General features: G+C 39.5%; 2 protein-coding genes across 2 annotated transcripts in view; both read right to left on the bottom strand.

The window, feature by feature from the left end:
* The window catches only part of klhl2 (kelch-like family member 2), a 14226-nt gene extending 1956 nt beyond the window's left edge, over window positions 1-12270 (bottom strand). Inside the window, exons 1-14 of the mRNA XM_035660297.1 lie at window positions 12034-12270; window positions 8778-8897; window positions 8567-8673; window positions 8328-8449; window positions 6686-6848; window positions 6355-6464; window positions 6123-6239; window positions 3230-3379; window positions 3019-3136; window positions 1324-1521; window positions 1100-1201; window positions 532-660; window positions 255-395; window positions 27-170 (exon numbers count right to left, since the gene is read on the bottom strand). Of these exons, the coding sequence (XP_035516190.1) occupies window positions 27-170; window positions 255-395; window positions 532-660; window positions 1100-1201; window positions 1324-1521; window positions 3019-3136; window positions 3230-3379; window positions 6123-6239; window positions 6355-6464; window positions 6686-6848; window positions 8328-8449; window positions 8567-8673; window positions 8778-8897; window positions 12034-12101 (1789 nt within the window). The 5' untranslated portion in view covers window positions 12102-12270. The remainder of the gene's footprint in view (window positions 1-26; window positions 171-254; window positions 396-531; window positions 661-1099; window positions 1202-1323; window positions 1522-3018; window positions 3137-3229; window positions 3380-6122; window positions 6240-6354; window positions 6465-6685; window positions 6849-8327; window positions 8450-8566; window positions 8674-8777; window positions 8898-12033) is intronic.
* Window positions 12271-14611: 2341 nt separating this feature from the next.
* Window positions 14612-15679, bottom strand: med28 (mediator complex subunit 28; the record flags this gene model as incomplete). Its single annotated transcript, XM_035660356.1, is given in 3 exon segments — window positions 14612-15110; window positions 15396-15508; window positions 15613-15679. Coding segments are annotated over 3 exon segments (384 nt in total), but the record flags the coding sequence as incomplete, so codon positions are not given.
* Between the last annotated feature and the right edge of the window lie 286 nt (window positions 15680-15965).

Here is a 15965-nt window from a genome sequence, read left to right as displayed (position 1 = left end):
AGTTAGCAGCATGTATGCTTACACACCTGCATAACTGCGTCCTGTGCTCATGCAGGTCGGCAGTAGCGTCCACTTGTCTGAGTTTGGATTGTAGAACTCCACAGAGGCTAAATTGCAGCTGCCATCGTCTCCTCCCACCACATAGAGCAAGTTATTTACAGTGCACACACCTGAAAACACACACACATACAATGGAGATTAATGGACATCTAACGGAGTAACCAATCAAACCTGAGGATGTCGCTTTGCTTTACCTGCGTTACGTCGACACATATTCATGTCAGCTACCTGTCGCCAACTATTAGAGGCCGGATCATAAACTTCACAACTCTTCCTCACCAATGGACCATCATGGCCCCCAACAGCATACAGTAAACCTTTTAACACACCCACACCTGAGGATGACATTTACAAGATCTGGTCACCATTCAATCAGTAGAGCAGCATCATTATGTCTTATAGGATGTTGTTTTGATGGATGAATCTGTGTTTTGGCTTTACAAATGTAAAAACAAAACCACCAACACTCACCTGCTCCACTGCGTCTCGTGCCCATCTCTGCAATGTAGCTCCACGTGTTGCTTTTGGGGTTGTAAGCTTCTACTGTACTCAAACATTGTCTGGTTGCACCATCGTAGCCACCAACTGCATACAGGATCCCTGAAAAACACGCGTGAAATTCATGTAGTTGTTATATTTCTAATGACTTATGATGAGGGAGGCACAGTGGTGGACATAATAGAAACACATTAAAATACAATATTTAAAAAGTTTAAAAAGACACACATTTCACAGCCACCATAGTTTCTCCTTCTTGCTTGAAAAGGGGTGAAGTGAGTGAATTGCAATCTGCACACCGCCAGATGCCACTAAATCCTACACACTGGACCTTTAAGTGTCCTTCATTTTGAGTTGATCTACTCTCTCGCTTTGTTAATGGCGTTTTCCTGTGTTTTATAGTAACAACACTACAGAGTCCAATAATGTATTTTTGTATGGCTGTGTCTACAAACTATGGCTTCAACGGCTCTGGTTTATTCAGTGTTTCTGTTATTTTGTCCACCCTCTGATCTAAAACTGAACTGGGAACTGTATTCACCATTGACGACACCCACTCCTACACTGCTTCGTCGGGTACTCATGGGTAACACGTGGAACCACTCGTCTGTCTTCGCGTTGTACGCCTCGATTGTCGACAGACCTGCAAAAACACACAGAGCAGGCATCAAAAAACTGCATTAACAATCACATAGCTGATCAATTCCTGTTATTAAACCAAATAAAGGCCTTTAGGGATTGTTGATTCACACCAACACACTGTACCTGTGCTGCCGTCAAAGCCCCCCACAGCGTACAGGAGCCCGTTGAGCACAGCAGCCCCCAGCGTTGATCGGCGGTCTTGCATGCTGCTCACGCTCGTCCAGCGGTCCATCATCGGGTCGTAACAGTCGACCGTCCGCACGCGCAAAGAACCGTTAAAACCACCAACTGCATACACACACCCACTCATGTACACCACACCTGAAGGCAACAACACAGAAAATACACAGGTAAACACAAATATCTACAAGAAGAGTCACAAACAAACAGTATGGTCTAGTGAGGATGAAATGCTGGAGCAACCTCAGAGTGGAAAAGTCATAAAATGGAAAAGAAGGGTAATCTTTGGTGGAGATCACTTGTTTTGTGAATTTCCCCTTGAGGATCAATACAGTCCAACCAAACTTTGATGTTGATTCTGTGTCTTTCCCATCACATTTGAAATAATCCTTGGGTAAGAATTTCCTTAATTATTTGTCCCCTTTTGTACAAATAAACCTGCAATAGGTGTATATCTTTGAGAATGGAGAAGTGACAATGACACATTTTTGCTTCCTTATATTGTTTTCAGTGTAGTTTTTAGTACAATTTTGAAGGACTTTACTGAATTTTATGCTACTTTATACTTTTTACTCCACTACATTTATTTGACATTAGTTAGTAGTTACTAATTACAAAATAAACATGAACTAATAAATGATATGTATTTTTATGGATAAAGCTACCCAGCAGTAAAGAAAGTGGATTAGTCTGATCTTTGCAACATTAGTGATGCTTAAACATAAATGCATCCAATCATATAATATATATTATTCTGAAATGGGCCATTCTCTATCATGTGTACTTTAACGTTTGGTACTTTAAGTATATTTACATGCTAATAATTATGTACTTTTACCTAAATAAAATTCTGAATGAAGGATGTTACTTGTACTATTTTTACACTGTAGTATTACTACAGGGGTTTATTTAGTAAAAGATCTGAGTACTTCCACGTGTCTTTGGACGAATACAGTGGAAAATAGTCAGAAACACGCCACCAGGGGGCATCGACGGGTATGGAAGATCACCTTTAAATACAAAATACTTAAAAACAAGCAAGAATGTCACAGGATTTTAATTGCAAATGGATCTGACCTGATAGCGTACCCATCTGATTGTTGCATCTAAAGACAGAAGTTACCACAGACTGTGTCTGTACTTAAAAACTGAATACACCATAATGGGTGGACAAGGCCAGTTCCCCCTCTTACACTGCTGAGAAATACAGCCACCTGCATTTGGAGGACATACCCTCCAAATTAAATACTGTTCAGGTGAATCTCATCAACTCATAAAATCTGGAAATATCACCTCACCATATGAGCTCTAACAGGAAAAAACATCCCTAGATTTAGATCAATGGAAAACCCACTAAAAGGCCTGAACTGCACATTTACTTCTCGCCAGATGTTATCAACCACACATTTATTGAAGTTAAACGGATACAGTATATTAAATATTAACCTTGTACACCATTTGCCAATAACACTGGTAATGTGTCATGAAACCTGTCCAGTTTATCATTATTTACACTTCAGTGGCTGTTTGAGGGCAAGTTCCTGGTGACACATTTTATTAACTAAATATTTACAAGTCTGCCTTCCTCAGAGGATGCGGCCTCTTCGATTGTGACGCTGTTTATCGAGGGTTTCCTACCTGCTCTGCACCTCCTGGTCGGGAGCTCGGCTACCTGGTACCATCGCTGCTCCTCAAAGTCGTAACACTCAACACTGCGGATGGCCTTGGGAGCCTGGCCTCCGACCACAACCATCACCTAAACACAACACAAACAGCAGTGCCATTACATGAGGAATTGTAGATGAACTGTTGTTGTGTCTTATTTATTAGGACTAAGTCATGTAGGTACCTTAGGACAGCAGGCTGGCGTCCTCATGCGTGTGCGTGCAGTTTTCATCAGAGCTCTCTGGTCAGCCGGCAGCAGGTGGTACTTCATGGCCTCGATTAGGTAGTCTTTACACGCGCTGCTGTTCTTAATCAGAGACTCTTCCTCCACCCGCTAACACAACAAACCAGTGAGAGAGGAACCAGTTCAATCCAATGATAGTTTAATTTGAGCCTTTGAAGTAGCAGCATTGGATTTATTTTCTCCTTCACAGGCAACAAAAATGATCTTTCCTCACCTTCACTGATAACATCCTATAGTGTTATTATATAGAGAATGCTTTCTCAGCTGGTGGGTCGCAGACTTGTTTTGAATTGGTGGTCAAAAAATACCTATTTTAAATGCTTAACTATGTGAAGTCCGACCTGTTTTGACACAGTAATGCTGTTAATATTATTCATATTCATAAGAATCAGCAGTACACAGTTGTGATGTTCATACTCTGTTATTAGAGTTATGTGCTCTGATTGCAGGGATGAAAATATGTGTATGTTTTAGGTTTAAAAGGTGACAATGCATGTGTGTTTACTAGTTGTATGATGGTGTGTGTATAATGACAATGTCGACAGTGTGTTCATATCTAACAGCACCCTTTCAAGATGAGGCCAGTTGAGAACCACAGATACAGAGTATATAGATTATGTTTTACATGCAGCACAGTGTAGACACAAATGTAAGTTACACAGCTGTTTTGTTTGCAATGAAAGTGAATCAATCAACAGCACGCATACAGAACATTCTTGTTGTAATAACCTGTCTGTGAGAGGGAAGCAGCTGCAAAATTCACTCTGTGGGTGTAATATTAACAAGAAAGTTTAGCGTTGCTCGGTTTGCTACCATTAAAATCCTGGTTCCAATACTGCCTGATGATATGGTACTACTCTCTTGTATACATGATTCTCCACTTTACATACATCTAGCTCTATATTTTTATCATGTAAAATGTCCATACTTATATTTTGTTCTGTATAATGTCCAATATTGAGCCAATTTCATATCCCATGCTCTATATCCACTTAATGACTTGCTTACACTATTGTTTTCTCCTTTTTCTCTTTTCTTTAACCTAAGTTTTCTTTTTAAATGTTCTTTTTTTAAAGTCAAAAGTTTTATTATACATATTAATATATCATATTTTATTACACTATGCACAATCTATGGAGATGGCAGCTAAGTATTTCACACCAAATCGTACTATGTGTCATTTACTGTGAGAAAAGACATGATCTGATTTATTTATTTTTTTGCCACTTTTCACGTTTCAACAAGAACAGAAAAAAACAAGTTGGGCGACGTCTCCTGTAAACTGGATACGTAACAACATGTTGCCTGGCTGTGTGCTTGCAAACAGAGACAGAGAGTATTTATCCTGCCTGGCTGTTGAAACAAGACTGACACTTAAGTACAGAGCACTTCTTAAGCTGCAGTGGTTCAAGTGTGATCAAAACACGCAACACAAGCCACAGCAAGAAATGCTACTGACAACGAATGACCGTCTGTGTTCTGCAGCTTAAAACCTAAAAACTCTTCTGCCTTCGATCGTAGAATAACTGTGTCCTCTGAGGCTGCGGTTTAAACCACCAGTGTTTTGGCATCTTGTAGAGATTACCTGAACCCCTGTAAAGGCCACTGTATCTGTTACTACTGTAGACCTGGTTTAACTGAGGTTTAAGGTCATAAAATCAGTGTAAGGACAGGTTCATAAAATTTAGATCATGTTATTAACATTTCAATGCTAAAAGCAAGCGTCGACCCTCTATAGTCTACAACTAAAGGTGTCACTTCTTCCTCAGTTAGTCCAGTTTGCCAGTAATGTAGAAGTCACAGAAACAAATAATCATATATTTATTTTCAGACCCACTGAAGTTTAAATAAGATGTTAAGATAACTCTGTATATCTGACTAGATTACTGATACTGCAGTCGACTGAAAAGAAACAAATGTGCTACAATATGATGTACATTAGACTTAAATATAACAGTATTACTTAATGGTAGTGAGTCTGAAATCATCAGGATTTTAACTTTTTTCTTCAGTGAAAATGAAAATTGTGAGGCAAAAAGGATTATTCCCACTAATGGTGAATCTTATCGCAATCAATATCTGTCAGAACTCTTACAGCACATTAGTAATTAGACCTGTACTGTATATTCATAGCCCTGTCTAGTCTATATAATTCTGCTAAATACTGCTGTATATATATATATTTTTTTTGTCCAGTTCAATTATTTATTTTTACAACATTAAACTACCTTCTGCAATATTATATTTTAACTTAAATGACATCTGTATAAAACTGCATATAGTGTACATACAATCCTAATTTTTTTTTCTTTATAGCTTGTATTTTTCCATTTTATTTTGTTATTTAATGTTTATTTCTTTTTTTCTTATCTGCTCTGTGCTATCTGGAGCTGCTGTAACAAGTGAACTCCCCCAGTGTGGGATCAATAAAGTCTTATCTTAAAATAATTGCAATATGATTTTTTTTTTTTACCTTATTGTGCAGCCTTAATCTTATGTTTAGTGCTTAAGTTAATGTAATTCACTGTTGGAACTAAGTTCTTTATGAATGTGGAGTCATCGGGCCACTGTTTAGGGTGAGGATCTCAATGATCGTGCACACAACATCACTCACCGTGTAATGGCGCTAGCTCGTATTGATTAATTGTACCACAATGTGGAAGATGTGGACTACAGTAGACACAAAGGCCCGGTTTAGCACGCAGCTGCATTTTAAACCCCTGAAAGTCCCGGATTAGCTGGACCTATCAGACACCAGTTGACCGATCAACATTTCCATTCAGTTTAAGAGCACAAACAAACACAAAAAACACACAGATACAGACACTCATACCTGCACCAGGTATTCTCTGGAGAGAAGCGGCAGGCGGACGTGTTCCATCAGGTGAGCCAAGTGTTCCTGGCGGACATCTTTATCGTGGTTGACCCAAGCTATCACTGCCTCAAAAACCTACACAATCAAGTACACAGACACACTTTAAGCACATCAGGGTGTAATCATTTTTGGTTGTGTTGTCCTACCTGAGTATACTGAGAGGGGTGAGAGTGTGTGTGTGTGTGAATACCTTCTCCTCTGTGGGGATGGTGAGCTTGTCGCTGGCGATCAGGCTGGACACTTGCTCCATGCCCAAATTGAGGAACTCTTCACTCCCAACCACCTCAGTGAAATGTTGCTCTGTCATGAAAAAACTACTTTGTGACTGGAGGTGAATCTTTAAAACTGTGTTTCTCAATATTTTCTTTAATTACACCTGCTCTCATTCTGTCTCATCCACTGTCCCACTTCCTCCGGGACACACACACAAACCAATTTTAGTAGAGCAATGATAGCTGTCCACACACACACACACACACTCACACATATATATATAAAAATAGTTCTGCACACACACAAACCTGCGTAGCTGTTCGCCTGCGTTAGGAGCTGAGAGCAGGCGTGTAGATCAGCGAAGGCTCGTATTCCCAGACAGTTGGATGGATGAAGTTGAGAGCTCAAAAACTCACAACAAGCCTTTTTTACCTCATTCAGCTGGAGCAAGCCAGCTGCAGGCAGCAACGCCTATCAGACACACACAAACACACAGAATTTTTTGCACCAAGTGGTAGTTTTGTTTCTATATAATACATATGAATTCAGTTAAATGGGTGACAGGGTGGCCTGGTGTGTAGAGACTCCATCTTTATGTTAGTTAATCTAAAATTACCTGCTTGTCCCTGCTACAGTTTCCTTAAGTGAGAAACTAAACGCCTCCAACAAATTGCATATGTGTGGATTACAGTACAAGGTGTTTCTAAACTGAACTGTAAATAACGGTAGTAAGAATTGCAAAATTCCTTAAAGTTTAAATCTTTTACACCTCCCAAGAAAGAGTGAATTCCCCCGTGGGCGAGTGAGGAGTTTAACATGTGAGAACCATTCATCAAGTGAAATAAAGAGATATTTTTAGTAGTGATCTGATTATTCCCTAACCTCAGTAGCAATCTCAGCATCAGTATGAATCATGGAAACAGATTTGTGAATTCCTCCGATACTTAGTTACCAACGAGTACATGTGTCTATCTGTGATCTGATACTATGTAATTTATTTGCCCCAAAACAGGAGACTGCTACTTCCCAGCAATGTCCTGTTGACCTTTTTTTCTCCCCAGGATAGGAAAATCCTGACCCGCCTTACTCTGAGTCTGACAAAGGGTTTAACCAGAGGCGGGCCATAGAAGAATAATAGTAATAAGCTTAGTAGTATATCCTTGTTAAATAATAATAATATATTTTTTAAGTTCCGGTATCGGAAAGGAAAACATGGTATCAGGAAATCTCAAATTTCTACGTTAATGTAGCAGGTAAAGTATAACCCAGTGACACTTCTGCTAAAGAAGACTCATTTCTACACTATGCATATATATATATATATAAAGACTTGGGGTCATGTTGGAAAGTAATGCAACATCTTTCACTTAGTGGTTATTGGTTGTGATAAATGAAATGTCACTAGAAGAAATAAAAACTTCTCACTTTTCTATTTGCAGTCATTTTTTGTTTACTGATTACTTGTCGCCTGACACAGTATCATGATTTCGTCAATGCAGTCAGAACAGGTTGTTGGATATAAGAACCGTTAAAGCGAAACCAGCTAGTTTGGTTATCAGTTATGGGAAAAAACAGGAAGTTTCATTTGATATGGAGCTCAGAAAGGCGGGACTGTTCAAAGATGTGTGATAACTTCACTGGTGGGAAGCTATCGTAGGGTATAGTCACCACTGAAGATACTTTAAAGATGAACGATCTTACTTATCTTACTGACCAGCTCTTTGTCAGCTGGGGTTTAAGATGTAAGATGTTTTTTTGTGTGTGTGCATGTAAACAGTCACTAAAATAGCATTAAGTTCCAGATAATGAAACCAACAGACCAAACCATTCAGCCCTTACAAATGTGGAATATTTAAAAAGAAGTGGCTGTGTTTCCACTGACCGGTGGAATAACAGGATGCAAGTCTTCACATAATGCATTTACATGAGTATAAATATGTGTCGGCTTACCTGCACGTTATCCTCTGTGACCTGTATCTCTGCTGTGTAGATGTAGTCTACCAGCAGGCCCAGAGTCCAACCGTCCATCTCCTTTATCCTCACTCGTTTCGCCCTGCTTTCTGCCATCTCACCTGTTGGTACACACGTGTTAGACATCCATTACCACACAGGACAAATGTGGGTGTAAAGCTCCCACCAGATGTCCGGCAGCATGTAGGTGCAGCATCACAGGTGAGTAGAGTCCTCACCTGTGAACATAGCGTGGAAGTAGGGGCTCCCAGCAGCCAGAACCACCCTGTGAGCAGCGATCTCCACATCCTCCGCCACTATGGTCACGTCACACAACAAGCTCTGGCTGTAAGGGGCATTTAAGAGATTGAGAGGCGAGGGGTTAAAGTTTAAAATGGTCGGCACCCGGAGGATTTGGGGGGACGATAAAACAACAAAGAACTGCATCACCTGCGCAGCTCATTCATGACTTTGAACGCCTTCCTCATGTGCCGAGGGTTGAGAGTGACAGGACCTTGCCTCTCGACTCCATCTTCTTTGTCCAGAGTGTGTGGACAAAGTCTAGTGCACCTAAAGAGAGACAGAACAGATACATATATACATGGAGAAAGCCAACATTCACACACATTAACAGAAAATGACTCAGTAATAATGCATGTAGATTATTATATTGTTCATAACTGAGGGCAGAAACGGGAGAAAAGCAATGTTAATACAGGGGATAAAGTCTGTAGGATTACTATAGATTAATCAGAACAGTCAACAGTTTCTTCCCTTGTTGTTCCAACTTACAAGAAATGTGATAAAGGTTAAACTATTACATTCCTCCCTTTGCTGGGGACCCCCTACAACCCTGGACCCTGGACCCTAGTTTGGAAACCACTGTGTACATAATACACAACGTGGTGTCCTTATATATGAATATAGCTGTTATTTTCTATAACATGACATCTCAGAGTGTATTATTTTTCATACACAAGGGCAACTTAAAACAAGGAAAATGAGAAGCTGTGTTCATCCATCACAGACAGGTGAGAGTTGGTTTGACCGTTAGCAAGGAGGAACTGTAGCAATTACCATATACTGTTGCTATTGATGCCTCCAGTTTAATATAACACAATGCAACACACAATGATTTAGAAAAAAACATAAAGGACAAAACACATATTTTTTTACTTTCTCTCTCGTGGTATCTACTGTAGCCATGCCGATAGTTTTGGTTTTATTGGTCCAGGATATATGATTTCTGCCTCCACTCCAATACAATAAAAATGAGTAGATTTCTCACAGTATCACAACAATTACTGTAATAATTGTAATAAAATGTCCTGGACACATGCCGGCCAATCAGAAACAAGTATTCTCCATGACCACGATGACACAGAATAATATAAACTCTTTTCCTGCGTGATAGTTTTATTTATATCAGTTCCAAACACTGCTTCAAGTACCAGGTTGAATGTCAATTTGCAGCATTTGTCAGCTATAAAAGAGGGTCAATCTGCAGGTTATCTATCCAAATCATCACCAACACCAAGCAGTATGTGAAGAAAAGGAAATGGAGGTCAAAGGTTAACTGGGATATGACTGATTAGTATGTGATAAATCCTGCTGTGGCATGAAACGTCATATGAGTCAGAACTGTAGCAACTGCGATTAGAAATTTCATTTGTCTCTAGGGGTTCTCGCCACGTGGGTTTATCTTTATCTTCTGAGGTTTTGAGATGTTGCTTTGCTTCTGCAGACACTGTCCTCATGAAAACTGGATTATAAAGTAATTGGGGCCTTTGATTGTGGGGACAGATGTTGCTGTTAAATGTCATTTTTTTAATGCTGTGAGCACCACAAGTCAAATTCCACTCACCTCCATTGTATTGAGATCTATTAAAATATATAATATATATATTAGAATATAACGAATATTAAAAACTACCTCTCATTATAACCTAAATTAATACAATTCAACAGTACCACACACTACATCCTCCAAAATGAGCATAAAGTTGAATCAACACCTCTATAAAACCCTATTATAACCCTGCATGAAAGGCTTTTACTGCAGGACTGTTGTATTTAATTTTTATTTATTTAACCTTTATTCCACCAGGAAGTCCTTTGAGATTGAAAGCTCTTTTCCGAGGGAGACCTGGTATTAGGCTGCATTAGTTTTAGCTAGCAGTGCCTAATAAACTGGCTCCTAGTGACACCCTCAACTCACCTCCCACCCTCTGTGCAGCGCATACGTACCCCTCTTTCTTCCAAGTTACCATCAAATAAAGACTCAACCTGTACTGGATTAATAACACCAGCTGGCCTCGGCACTCATAAGTGTCAACTGGTTTGAGGTGATTTGATTATTTATAGGAATACACACCATTTGAGCTCAAAATAAACGTAATATTTAAAGTCTGTAGGTGATCTTTTGGCAGGCGGACCTTCTACCAGACGGGGGCCACAACATGAGTTAATAATGAAGGGCTGGTGATTGTGGATTTAGTACTTTTGTTCCTTAACAAATAAGCAATAAATCAAATTACAGATACCAATTACCACACAGTGAACGTGGGGCTTTTTGAGGTCTGGAGATTAACCAGCCTTGATTTAATTAAGTCGCCACTGAGTGACAAATTTGAATTTGTAGATGCTGCAGCACTTCAAATGACAAATACATGAACACCATTAACTACTATTCAGCAGTACTGCATGGGGAAAGTATTTACTTGAGTAAAAGTACAAATACATTAATGTAAAAATACTCAATTAAACTTGTTCTTTCAAAAAATACAGACATATTACGGACAAAATGTACTTAAAGTCTCTTTCTCACCTCTCTGGGAGGGATTTCTTTTAAACTGTTAATACTGATGCATCAAATACAACATTTAAAGTGGTGGAGCTGATTTAACTTCTTTAAAGTTAAAGGGGGGTAAATCTGAGGGTTTTATGAGATAAGAAATTTAAAAAAAGGACAAAGGAAAGTTGTATTCAGAGTTTGGACTTCCCCTAATCATAGCACTATTCTGTGAAACAATTATTATTAAGTAATCATTAGAATTTTAGGGGTCATGAGCCATGAGAAAAAGTTGGAAACTCCTGATAATAGGGTATTTATATAAGCCTTTTTTATATGTTTTTGTATGTAAAATAAAGCTAATAAATGTAGTGGAGTTTACTGTGGGGGGTAAAACTATAAAACACCAGAAAATGTAAGTAAAGTAGCTCAAAACTGTGTATGTACTCTCTCTCTCTTTCATAATAAAACATCCAACACTGACACTAAACATACAGCTCATGGTAAAATCACGTGGCCCCTTGTTTTCTGTCACAAACACACCCACACACACATGGCTAATATAGAAAGCTGACACATACAGTAAAAGAAAAGAAAAAAACCTCTCTTCTGCCATAAAACACCTCAACAAATCATAAACATTACACACACACACACACACACACACTCATCCTCCCTCTCACACATTAATCTGCTGCTGACAGGCTCGGTATCAGTCCCCGGGTATCAGTGACCACCGGCGGTCCCCCTCCTCCTCCTCCTCCTCCTCCCACCGGTCAGTGAGCAGACACACCGGCTGGCCGCTGTCTCTGTCAATGCGGCACCATCAGTCAAGCAGCCACTGGGAAAAACGTCAACACACATACAGTAACACACACACACACATACACATACAGTCAGCTTCTTTGCACTTACAGCGGATGACTGTCCATGATTCCGGTGTTTTTCAGAGGCTGAAAACTTGGCCCAGCGGCATGCACCATTCCATATCCACAATGTCGTCTTTTTAATGGGTCTAAATTCAGGCGTGAATCCCGGAGATCATCTGTCCAGAGGCTGGGAGACGGGCTGACGGCAGCCCCATTAAAAAGACCAGCCCTGTTTGCATATAAATACACAAAACCAACTCCCCCCACCCTCCCCGAACCGCCACCACCACCACCACCCAAACTGCGGTGACAGTCGGTACAAAAAACACGTTGCGATTCAACCCGGCTGTTGTAACCCTGCGGACTGCCTCCTTCTGTCGGGCACAATCTCCCTCCTCTCCACCTCCTCCTCCTCCACCTCCTCACCTCACCACCTCTCTCCCCAAAAAAAATTATTTAAAAAAATAACAAATGCGCAGGAAAAAGAGGCAATAATAGAGTCAAAAGGGGGGTTTATTGGGGTGGTATTTCTTTCCCCCCTTCGTCCTCCTCCTGGGTGTGTATGGGTGCGAGAGGCGGACGGACGAGGCTACCTGTTATTTTCCAATCGCTGATTAAAACGCACAAACAAGGACATGTCGGCAAAGACGGTCCTCTGAGCGGCCAAGGCGTCCCACAAGAAAGCACTGTCTCCCTCTAGCTGTGGAAGACTGAGCAGGGGTTGGGTGAGTGCAGTGGGTGGGTGGGGGAGATATGTAATCATATATAAAAGGTAAATAAATAACAACAGTAACAAACATGTTAAGGTTTATATTGTAGTTTTATAGCAGCCACTTCAGCAAGACTCAAAACAAAGAGAGCAAGAAAAAGCCAAATAATGTAGAATAACACCTACAAATAAATTAAATATGAGAATATAAAAGCTTTAAAAGACACTCTAATATTTACAATGATACAATAATATAGGCTTCTGTATATTAATAGTGCACATCAGTGGATAATGTTATATGTTGTACAGTGAGCTTGATAATAACTGTATGTTATTTATATTTACACTCACAAGAAGAGATCTGCCATGTAACAATCCACATTGTAAGATATATTTGTAATATAAATCTCACAATCAAATCTAGTTTTGACTTAGTAAACCACCATTTTAATGCTCATAAGACTCAGTATTTTATTAAGTTTAACTTATAGTAAGGCAAAATTTGCCATATAATCTCACAGCTTTGATTAATTATCTCAAACTTTGGCTTATTATCTCACAGTATTGACTTTCTGCCTCAGTGTTTTTGCATTTTATATCTTAAAACCCTTGTGGCCCCAGTAAGAGGAGTGGTTGCCAAGGCAACAACTAATGGAGATTCCCAATAAACAATAATTATGACTTCATATCTCATAATTTGTAGTGATTATCTCATACTTTTTTACTTGATATATTTAACAATTTTGACTTTCACTCATATTTCTTCAGTATCTATTAATAAAATGTTACATATTATACTTTTACTATATTTCATAATTAAGACTTAGTGACTGAAAATATCTTATTTTGACTATCTCAACATTTTTGATTCACTATCCCTAAATTGTGACTAATTCTTTTTGACTTAATGTTTCATAAATTTGAATTACCATGAGTGTTTGTATCTTTTAATAATGCATGAGTCATCAGTTTCTCTTTTTCCTGGCAGCTCCCATAAAAGGTAAAGCTGAGTCAACAAAGTAAACATCTCAATCATGTGTTAGAAGAAGAAAAAGGAAGCCCAAATGCTTTACAGTAAATTCATTACTCCCCATTTTCTAAAGCCAAGACCACAGACCCCTGTTCTGGTAACGAGCTTTGTCCCCAGAGCCCATCTGTGAAGGTTGGTGTTGGCTGTACCGTCAGCGGACAGGCTTCAGCTGTGAAAACTGGGGAGAACAAGTCTGTTATGGTGAGAAGACACTGAATACATTAGAGACAGGCTGTCAGGAGGCTCAGTCATGGCTTATCTGAAGTCATTTCTCTCCAATGATTTCATACCAAAGTGACACTGAATTAAAAAGGTGTCCGTAGGTTTGTTTTCTGAGCTGTAATGACGAGTTCACTTTGATGTTATAAGTGTTTTTATTCCAGCTACTCGCTCCCATATGGGACATGCTTTAGTGATTTTGTATTGCATTTGCATGAAGTGTGGACACAGATTAAAAGAAATGATGGTCAAAATTGAAGCAGAACAAGAAGAGATCTTCAGTTTTAGTCCCAAGTATTGATTATGTATTGGTAATGCTTCAAGAATCTCTACCTCTGCTTGGTAAATAAATCCTTTAAACTCCATGTCCCCAGTTTGTAACACTGAGATAACCTTGATGACATTTTTAAGACTTATTAAAGCTTTTACAGAGTCACTAAAGACATTTTACAACTGGTCACCTTCCATGTTGAACTGCCGTGTTTGTACGGTAGCCCAGAAGGGACAAACCAACCGGCTCTAGATAGGAGCGTTTGGGTTTTCTGCGGCCACCACTACATGCCACTAAATCCAACACAATGGACCTTTAAAATCTACGGAAAGTGTTTTTTTAATCAGAAACATAGAAGCATGTTTGCACAGTACAAGAATAAAAACAAGAAAAACCTCACAAATACTCACAAATTTTATTTTGTTTTTACAGTAAAAAAAAAAAGTCAACAGAAATATTTACAGAAATCAAAATATCGGAGAAAAAAAGTTGAAATGAAACTATCCATGTCAGGATTTATGACGTTGTTGCTCAGGTACGGTCACATTACATCTCCCATTCACTTCAAGCCTGTACGGTTGATGAACGCAGGCATGTGTTTCCAATTATGTTGCAATCTCCGGCCGGTCAGAGTTCAACATCACCTCCTTAATGTTTTATTTAGTCTAATGTGACCGCACCTTTCGTGTGTTAGTTTGGTTTTAAAGGGGCAGGGGGCAGACTCGCCGAGGCCTGCTCCAGGAAGGCCAGCGGTCCAGGAGGAGGAAGGTCCGAGGGTTTGCGGTGCTGAACGCTCACATCCTCCAGAACTTGTTGCCAGTGGTGCAGTTTGGACAAATGTTTCTGAACCAGCAATTCTTTCCTCTGTAGCTCATTACGTAACTCTGACACATCCTGAAGTGAGAAATGTACGTGAGAAGAGAGAAGAGAGAAGGCACATTAACAAATGGAGAGAAATAAATAATACGTAAACACTCGCAGCAAGTCACAAATTCAGGTCTAAGAAATAAAAGCAGTGACATGTATAACGGTTCTCAAGGAGGAGTTTGTTTTGTGCTTACACAGATAATAATTTAGGGACAATAAGTAGTTTTCAGAAGTAAAATTAAGTGGATTTGAGTTGAAGAGGACCATTTCATAACTGTCCAGATAAATGAGAAAGCAGGTGTAACAGTTTACCTCTTTCACCACCTGCTCTGGTTTCTGCACAGATAACTGAAGCCTCTTCTGCAGGAAGAAGCACTCCGTCTGTCGAGCCACATCCAGGAACTTTTGTATGCACTGATCAACACCTGCAACCACATCGAACAGACACAAAGACAGATATTTTTACAGCATTAGATCGACTACAACGACCTGAAACAAACAAACAAGATAAATTAAAGGCTTCACTCACCAGTTCGAATCTCCTCCTGGTCGGTTCCGTTTACGTAATCCTGGCTGACCAAGGATGCGAAACATGCCTGAAGAATAAACACACAGAGAAAACCCATCAGCACGTTTTGCTTTTTCTAAATGAGTGTTTAAAAACTCTGCTCCTTTGGGGTTTGAGTAGAGCTGGTGTTAAAGCTCTCTAGTTCCTCACTGGATAACAACCAGTAGGTCTCCAAGAATAGTCTGTGTCAAATGTTTTGCCATGAGGATCTGTTTCCGTTTTCATGCTGGCACTGAAATCTGTCTGAAAATCATTTTGGGACAGGAACAAACTATTAAACAGGCCTATTGTTTTATTGTGTATATATATATATA

The sequence above is a fragment of the Morone saxatilis genome, unplaced genomic scaffold (genome assembly GCF_004916995.1).
Source record: "Morone saxatilis isolate NCDOM2014 unplaced genomic scaffold, NCSU_SB_2.0 Contig17, whole genome shotgun sequence".
NCBI classification, from domain to species: domain Eukaryota; kingdom Metazoa; phylum Chordata; class Actinopteri; family Moronidae; genus Morone; species Morone saxatilis.
The sequence above is the reverse complement of the archived record's forward strand: the minus strand, read 5'-3'. Positions and strand labels throughout refer to the sequence as shown.